Genomic DNA, 9,544 nt, shown 5'->3' on the forward strand with positions numbered 1-9,544 from the left:
GAAAGCATTTCCCAATGCTTTCCTATGGACACAAGCATCTTCTCACTGTGAAAATCACAGTGAGAAGTACGGAAGCGCCTCTAGCGGCTGTCAGTGAGACAGCCACTAGAGGCTGGATTAACCCTCAGTGAAACAAAGCAGTTTCTCAGAAACTGCTATGTTTTCAGCTGCAGTATTTAAAACTAGAGGGACCTTGCACCCAGACCACCTCATTGAGCTGAAGTTGTCTGGGTGCCTATAGTGGTCTGTTAACTGGAATCATAGCTAACTTGGAGATTTTTTCCAGTTTGGGCATTTTGGCCTTAAATTTGCAATTCATCGGAATTCACTTTGAATTGCAAACAATTCTCAGTTTAGTGAATAACCTAGTGCATGTGAAAGCCCTGTAAGATCAACTTGATCCAGTAACTTGCTCATAGATTCATCCAAAGACTTGAAATTTACATATTCCATCATTGTTTTAGTGGGGTTCTTCACAAATATAACTTCATATTCGTTTCCAAGGACAGGAGCAAATATGTTTCTGCAATGAAGCCTTAAAATATATACCTGAAGTGCAGTTTAGTGTAAATAAAATATGTTTTAGTTTTAATTTTAATGTTTAGATAAACTGCCGTCAGATTCTCTCATTAAAATGTATTTTAGGCACATCATTAAAAGTCTAATGGTAGACAGTCAGGGCCGGATTAAGAGCCCAGTGGGCCTGGTGCTGACAATTATGATGGGCCTATTTACAGAATCTTATCGACCAAAAACACTAAAACAGTCATACCTCCCAAGCGTCATGTATCTGATGGAGATGGTGTTGGAGGGAAACTCATAGGATGCAGCTATAAGAAAACACGTACTCTATGCTAATCTCTTTATCTAATTTATGCTTTCATCTTTCAAGTAAATCCATACCCCCTAACAGCAGTGTCCAGTGAAGCAGGAAGTCAATGGGCAGGGTAAAAGGGTGGGCCACTGGTGCAAATCACATCACCAGACCTGCCAAAAGGGGAGAACATGCCCAAAAAGGGAGCATGTCTGTCCAAAGAATTTGAAGGACAGCCTGGCATGAATGCATGTCAGGCTGCCCGCCAATCCTGCAGGCTGGCCAACTAAGGGCATACTATGCAGGCACACTCTGAGCTTGACATAAATGCGTCTAATGATGCGCTCACTCCATGCTTTCTAAGGACTGTCCCTTAGCACTCGCTGGTCCACTTGTCTCCTTATCTTCTTACTAGCAGGCAGATGTTCCTGGTATACAGTCTGAGACAGAGAAAAGGTGTATGTAGTTAGTGTAGAAGAAAGGAGGGGACATAACACATTGTTAGAGAGACCAACGTCTGCATTACCTAAACTAATTTTATTGTCAGCCAGTCCACACAAGTTTTGTTCCCATACATCCCTCTTAAGCTTCCAAACTTAAAGGGACACTATGGTCACCAGAACAACTACAGCTTATTGTATTTGTTCTGTTAAGTAGAATCATTCCATTTAGGCCTTTTGCAGTAAACACTGTATTTTCAGAGAAAATAACTCCACTGGCCACTCCTTAGATGGCTGCTAGAGGTGCTTCCTGGTGCAGTACTGCCTAGTGTGCAGCACTGCCATTCAGTGTCTCCACCCTCTGCATGCAGACACTGAACTTTCCTCATAGAGATGCATTGATTCAAATTATCTTTATGAGGAGATGCTGATTGGCCAGGGCTAAGTTGGACTTGTGCTGGCTCTGCCCCTGATCTGCCTAGTTAACAGTCTCAGCCAATCCTATGGGCAAGTATTGTAATTTGCTCAGACCACCACTTCTGATGATGTCAGCAGACAGTCAGTTCAGAGGCAGAGCCAGCAGCTGCAGACTTGAATACAAGTTATATTTTACTATACTTAGGGAGGCAAGAAAGGGCCAGGGTGGTGGTTTTAACATAATAGGGTCAGAAATACATGATTGTGTTCCTGACCCTGTAATGCTCCTTTAAGCAAGAGTATGTGAAGAGTAGTTAGGGTTGCCACCTTTCTTGGGAAAAAATACCAGCCTTAATCATTTGTATAATCACAAGGAGTGACATCAGAGAAAATTCTGTAAAATCGCCAACAAACTACTCACAGTTTGATTCTGCTGTATAGATGGATTGCTCCCAATGTCTCCCTGTCTCCCAGTGTCTCAGTCTCGCAAGTCTCCCAGTGTCTCAGTGTCCCTATGTATCACAGTGTCAGTGTCCCCATGTCGCCCAGTCCCCTAGTCTCCCAGTGTCTCAGTGTCCCCATTTCTCCCAGTGTCCCAATGTCTCAGTGTGTCCCCATGTCACTAGGATACTGGGGACACAGTGAGACCCGGGGACACTGAGAGACATGGGGACACTGAGAGACCCGGGAACACACAGACATGGGGACACTGGGAGACATGGGGACACTAAGACATTTAGGGAAACTGGGAGAAATGGGGACACTGAGACATTTGGGGACACTAAGACACTAGGGACACAGAGACATGGGAACACAGACACTGGGAGACTAGGGGACACTGGCTGGGAGACAGACACTTGGGGACACTGGGAGACATGGGGACAGTTGTGGACATGGGGACACTGGGACATATAGGGACACTGGGAGACATGGGGACACTAGGCACACTGAGACACTAGGAACACAGACACTGGGAGACATGGGGACACTGCAACATTTGGGGACACTAATGCCTCGTTTGCACTGAACGGATTGGTTCGGTTCAGTTCGGTACGGTTCGCTATTTTGGGTGTTTCCATTATGAAAGTGGTCCATACAAGCGAACCGTACCAATCTATTCAGGGTCCTGTTCCAGATGTAGGGCCATAGAAAATGGAACGGTTTGGTTAGGGCGGATCTACTATACAATCCATTGATTGGTGGACAGGAAGAGCATTTTTTCTAAACCCCGCATGGCCCTGAAGGTCTGACTTGCAGTGGAAACGCTCACCAGAATGGGCTGGTCCATTCTAAACCTTCCAAACTGTACCAACCCGAACCGATCCGCTCAGTGGAAACGAGGCACTAGGGACACAGAGACTAGGGGACACTGGCTGGGAGACAGACACTTGGGGACACTGAAACATTTGGGGACACTAAGACACTAGGGACACAGAGACATGGGAACACAGACACTGGGAGACTAGGGGACACTGGGAGACTAGGGGACATTGGGAGACTAGGGGACACTGGCTGGGAGACAGACACTTGGGTACACTGGGAGACATGGGGACAGTTGTGGACATGGACATGGGGACACTGGGACATATAGGGACACTAGGCACACTGAGAGACATGGGACACAGACACTGGGAGACTTGGGGACACTGGCTGGGGGACATGGGGACACTGGGAGAAATGGGGACATAGTGTCTCCGTGTCCCAATGTCTCAGTGTCTCCCAATGTCCCTATGTCTCACAGCATCCCCATGTGTCTCAGCATCCCATGTGTCCCAGTGTCCCCTAGTGTCTCAGTGTCCCCATGTTTTCCAGTGTCCCCAAGTGTCTCAGTGTTCCCAGGTCTCCCAGTGTCTGTGTCCCCATATGTCCTAGTGTCTCAGTGTCCCCTAGTGTCTGTGTCTCCTAGTGTCTGAGTGTCCCCATGTGTCCCCTAGTGTCTCAGTTTCCCCATGTGTCCCCTAGTGTCTCAGTGTCCCCATGTGTCCCTACTATCTTTTCCCCCATCCCTCACTTACTGTAGAGCTGTTGTCTGGACTCTGTACTGTGTTGCTGCTCCCTCATGGATCAGTGAGTAGTAGAGAGAGGCAGGGATATGCTGTAACTTCCTATACCTGCCTTTCTCCACACACAGTGACCCCTACTGGCCGGTGCTGGTATTGCAGAGTAATCTCCATTTATTCTGAGAAAAATACCTGCATTTGTATTGCTGGTATTACTGCAATACCGGCACGGCCAGACAGCCTCAAATACCGGCTGTGCCAGTAAAATACCAGTCAGGTGGCAAACCTAAGAGTAGTGTGTAAAAAAACAAAACCTTTTTTTTTTATTTATTTTTTTATTTTAAATGGGCCTGGGCCTGGAGCTGCAGCTCCATCAGCCCCTATGTTAATCCGGCCCTGTAGACAGTATGAGGTTTAAGTGGGTATTGCCAGGAATTCAGAGCAAGTTTCCAGGCAAAAATTATGTAGCTGATTTGGAGATATTTTTACTTTGAACTCCAAAAAATCAGGTAACTGTTTAACCCCTTAAGGACCAAACTTCTGGTATAAAAGGGAATCATGACATGCCACACATGTCATGTGTCCTTAAGGGGTTAAGGTTATTTTACAAGAATGTGTGAAATCCATCTACACCTTAAAGGGACACTGTAGTCACCAAAATAACTTTAACATAATGAAGCAGTTTTGGTATATAGACCATGCCCCTGCAGTCTCACTGCTCAATTCTCAATTAGGAGTTAAATTACTTTGGTTATACAGCCCTTGTCACACCTCCCTGCATGTGACTTACACAGCCTTCCTAAACACTTCCCGTGAAGAATCATATAATGTTTATACTTCCTTTATTGCAAATTCTGTGTAATTTAGAATATCATATCTACTGCTATGTTAATAGCTTGCTATACTCTGCAGGAGCCTCCTGTATGTAATTAAAGTTCAGTTTGCAGAGCAGGAGATAAAGAAAATGTTTAAAGTAAGTTACATCTGATTGAAAATTAAACCATTTAGTTTTCATGTAGGCTGTGTCAGTCACAGCCAGGAGAAGTGTGGCTAGGGTGGCATAAACAGAAACAAAATTGATTTAACTCCCAAAATTGAGCAGAGAACTGAGCAGTGAGACTGCAGGGGTATGATCTAGACACCAGAACAACTTAATTAAACTTAAGTTGTTTTGGTGACTATAGTGTCCACTTAATGTTTGCAATATTTTATGCTGGAACATGTCTATTCACAATAAAGAAAGAAAGAGAGAGAGAGAGAGAGACTATTTCTGATGGGCTTCTGTACATAGATCTTATATCTGCCTTAAATCCAGCCTAGTGAGTGCCTGGAGTCTTTTTGGACAATGTCCCAATAATATAGGCACATTATTATAATAATTAATATTATTATTCATATAGCACCATCATTTTCATACATTTTCCTGCATGTTAAAAAATGTGTTAACTAAACCATGGATTCATTTGTGCAGTCAACAACAAATTTGCGAAATATAGACAAACATTTAGAAACTAGAAAAAATATTCAATCTGATTCAGCCCCCCAAATCAATTTATTTATGTGCAAGGTGTTTTACACTGAAATTTGTCTTGTTTTTTTGGTCTGGAAGGCCTGCAGCAAATTGTGCACCTTGAGTTTCCCAAATTGCAATTTGTCTGATATCCATGTATAAAAAAAATTACTTTCCATAAAGTAGTTTTTCTTCTGTTTTTCAATTAAAACAATTTTTCAGCATTGTTTGACAAAGGTGTTGAGTGTCCATCATGAAAGTAATGCAGTTGTAAAAACATTTTAAATGTGCTGTTCCCAGTATTGAAGACATTAAATAATTTCAGATTAATTATATTTATGAGCAAAGTTAGTACCAGACATCAGTTTCACAAGTACACTGAGCTATATGTAAACTGAAATCTCTGTAGTCTGCACCGGTCTGACCTCAACAAAGCAATGTTTTTATAGATTCATTCTAACTATACTTAATTGCAATTTATCCTTGTTGGAATAAGAAACAATAATTAAGCTTCTTTGATCTATTCAATGTACACAGCATCCTCATACAGTGACCAGGAGGGACATATTATCCTGGCTTGTCAGAGGTCTAGGATTTTTTACATCATGTATTGCAGAGATAACATATAATGAGCTGATTTTAATTCAGCACGTCACATTTTGGGAAGGTTAATATTTAGAACAGCATTTTTCAAACCTATTTTTAGAATCCAACAACATGACAGAATTTAAAGGGATATTTTAAGTACCATAACCACTAGAGCTTATTCTAATGGTTATTGTGCAAAGAGTCTTTGGATGCAGACCCTGTGTGTTTTTTAAGCAGCTTCCTGCACTCAGAGGTCTATGATAATACAGGAATTTTAATTCCACATTAGCCGTACACATTTGTTAACATCTGGGTCAATGATGAGCAGGAAGTACTAATAGCCATCATTAGGAAATGTCACCCTCTCTCCCGTTCCCCCTAATAAAATGAGTGGCAGGTAGAGGGACCCGCAAAATTCTAATAACTTTAAAATGTTATGTGGGAGCACTGGGTTTCCTTTTCTTCATTTTACCCAGTTTGCGTCAGGTTAGGGCTAAATTTAATAAACGGTCCAGAAGATTGTCCAACAGACATCAAGAGCAAGCCCTGGCCTAGGATAAAACTGTCAGCTCTACACAATGGTGACACGAAAGAGCATATACAAATAATACCAGACAAAGTAAATGTAGAGGACAATAGGCGCATGAGAAGATGGTATGATTTATTTTAGGCACTGAAGCCAAAGAGGGAAATACATATAATGTAACTTTCCTGTTTTTCAGAATCATCCCTTGGGAGGTGATAATGTACATAGATGATCACACATCACCTATCAAGAAAACTCAGGAAGAACAGATGATGCATTTTTCATACATGTCAAGTGAAGAATCAACTATTGATCTAAATGAGAGTAAATATGTTTGGGGGGAGGGGGGAGATGAAATAAATTTAAATTTAGAAAGAAACAAAAAAGGATTATGAAATAGAAAATATGGACATGCTGCATATACGTAAAATGAATAAAGCCTGTACATAAGGAGTACTGATATCTGCTATTAAACAGCTGTCCAACTGCTTGGCGGTTTTGAATTTTGGTTTACTATTCCGTCCATCTACTATACGGGGTCAGATAACTTTGTCCCATGTGATTTATGATGGAGAAGATCGAGATAATTCTAGCATTTCTTCTATAATCTCCATGAGGATTGGTATGATATGATATTAAAGGTGTTGCATCATTCTTACATTGTAGCAAGGCCGAGGATTGAAATAGTTATTAGTTTTGTTTAGATTGTTAAATATTGTTGTTTGTATAATTTTAAATTAAAATGTATTATCAACAAGGAGTTTGTGTAATTTTTCAGTTTTGCCTTTGTTTTTTAATAGTGAGATCACAGAACACATAATATAAAATGAATAGGGGAGAAGGATGCTTTTAGGGTTGCATGTGTGGGAGGGAAATTGTTGTTGGGTTTGTGTGGGAATGCTGCTATTTGTGTGTGTGCATGTAAATAGGGGCTGCATGTAATTAGGTGATATGAGTTGGAGTGTTTGTTGTGGAGGATAGATGCCATAGTGTGTATGTTGTGGCTGGATAGGGGCTTTAGTGTAGGTTGCTGTGGATAGGTGCTGTTGTGTGTGTGTTGAGGGGGAGAAAGTGACTGTCCTGGGGGGTGATAGGGCCTCTGGGGCAGATATGCATTGTAGTGTGTGATAGGGTCTATGGTGGTAGTAATAAAGGCTATAGTGAGGGAGATTGGATATAGTGGATGGATATTGGCGGAGAGCTGTATTTAAAAATTTTTTTTACAAAAATAAAGCATTTTTAATTTTACAAAATAATGTTTATTTCCCCCTTCCCGAGGCTTACCTTGGGCCAACGTGGACGAATCCTGATACCAAGTGGGAGATACTGCTTGTTCAAGCTGGCATCTGGGGATTTTTTCAGAGAGTTGCAGTGGTAGCCCTCTGGTACAGTAGAAGTATCAGGAGAGTCTGACCAGCAATGGAGATCTTTGATCTCCCCACTGGCCATGGTCTCCCCTACTCTATTACCAGGCCTGCAGGAAACAGCTGGAAAGATCTATATGGTGGAAGGATGGGCTGACTGTAGAGTGGGTATTAAATGTGATAAATGGATGCCATTGTCCACCACCCCAAAATGTCCCCACAGATATTCTCCCACCTGCCAGCCAGCAGGTAAAACCCCTCTGCTCTAAAAAGGTCAACCATGTGCCAGCTGGCCAGTGCTTGCAAACCAGCTGACACATTAAAGTTTTAAAATAAATGTAAAAAGCCTATATGAACAAACAGAGAGCAGCCATTGACTTCCCACTGCCACTTAAATCTAGTGACTGGGCACGGGGCCTCTAAAATAAGGGGGTAACCTGGCACAGGCCCCATCTCATACCTACAGCTAACTGTATTGATTGATGGCTTAAAATTCAATAATGGGAAGTGGACAGGATAAGCTGGTGGGGACTAATGAAACAATACATTTGGTGGACATCCTATTGTCCCTCAGCCCACATCCATGGGTGGTGGGCAGCGGTTACTTAATAATCAATAGGAACATTCTATTGTCCACCACCCACCAATGTTATGGCCAAATTCCTCCCTCATTTCCCCAGCAGGTGGCAATTTCTCCCCAATCCCCTAGCCACTCCTTAATTAAAACAATAAGGGGGCAATAAATCTAATATCTGTAAAAAAAAAAAAAGAAAAAGTAACTTTAAAATGTTCTGAATTTAAAATCTGCAACCATATTTCAGCCAACCAGCAGCTTTCGCTCCAGCTGAAATCCAGACTGAATTCAGCCTGCTCTACAAAATCCCCAAATTGTTAAATAGTGTAAACAATGTCTACATTTTGCACTCCGAAGGGGCCATAAAAGTAAGGGTTTTACTATTGTAGGGTTTATGCACTAAAAACTGAATTTAAGTTTTAAAGAGAACTGAAAAATCTGTGTCTATAGATCAGTAAGAGACTTGTTTTCCAAATCCACTAATTTGAATCCAAATTTCCCAAATCTCTACAATTTACAAGTAGTAAACTGCATTGCATTCTTGTTCTTTTTTTGTCTTTGCATATCTATGGCTTTCCAATTTAAAAAGAATCATTTCTGCATCCTCTCTGTTTTATAAAGACTTGGGGAATTAATTTCTCTCAGTGTCATTGTGTGGAGGAGGAAGTGCATAATGTATTTTACAACAATTTTACAATTGATCTACACATTTGTACAGTTATATGGTATTTATACATCCATTTATAATATGTTCTGTACATTAAGGGATTATTCTGTAAATATACACCATATTTTAACAGCATATATTTTAGTAGCTTTGTTACTTGCGTTCAAGTCTACCCTACTATTTCCTTAGGTGAGTACTTTTCAACTGTTCTTTTAATTAGTGTTGGTTCCATTTTCCATTACTAGAAATGTTTTTTAATTTCTCTAACCATACCCCCACTCACTTACTAAGTGTATATGCTTCTACATGCCCTATAGTGCGTTACTACTACCTTTGGGGGGTGGATGTGTTATACCAGAGCCAATTCTACTGTCAGGAAGTGTTATGTATGTTAAGTACCTGTTTATATAATGCTATTTATGACTAGAGTGTGTGTGTGTGTGTGTGTATCCGGTGTATTTATATTCTCCTCAATGAGAATTGCTGTGAAATATAATATACTGTCAAAAGCAATTAAAGAAAATTTATAATAAATAAACGTTGCAATGTTTGAAAGTTTGAGTGAGATTATGTAATCATTGTAACTGCGAAAAGTAACAAATTGGATATGTTCGCTGTTTCAATCAGATTACAATACCCTATAA

At 41.1% G+C, this 9,544-nt stretch overlaps 1 protein-coding gene across 1 annotated transcript in view; it reads left to right on the top strand.

Moving 5' to 3' along the window:
- LOC134601732 (collagen alpha-1(VII) chain-like) overlaps nucleotides 1–6,965 on the top strand; it is a 414,484-nt gene extending 407,519 nt beyond the window's left edge. The window contains exon 100 of the mRNA XM_063446237.1: nucleotides 6,492–6,965. Coding sequence (XP_063302307.1) covers nucleotides 6,492–6,511 — 20 coding nt within the window. The 3' untranslated portion in view covers nucleotides 6,512–6,965. The remainder of the gene's footprint in view (nucleotides 1–6,491) is intronic.
- The last annotated feature ends 2,579 nt before the right edge of the window (nucleotides 6,966–9,544 follow it).

The sequence above is a fragment of the Pelobates fuscus genome, chromosome 3, assembly GCF_036172605.1.
Source record: "Pelobates fuscus isolate aPelFus1 chromosome 3, aPelFus1.pri, whole genome shotgun sequence".
NCBI lineage: Eukaryota > Metazoa > Chordata > Amphibia > Anura > Pelobatidae > Pelobates > Pelobates fuscus.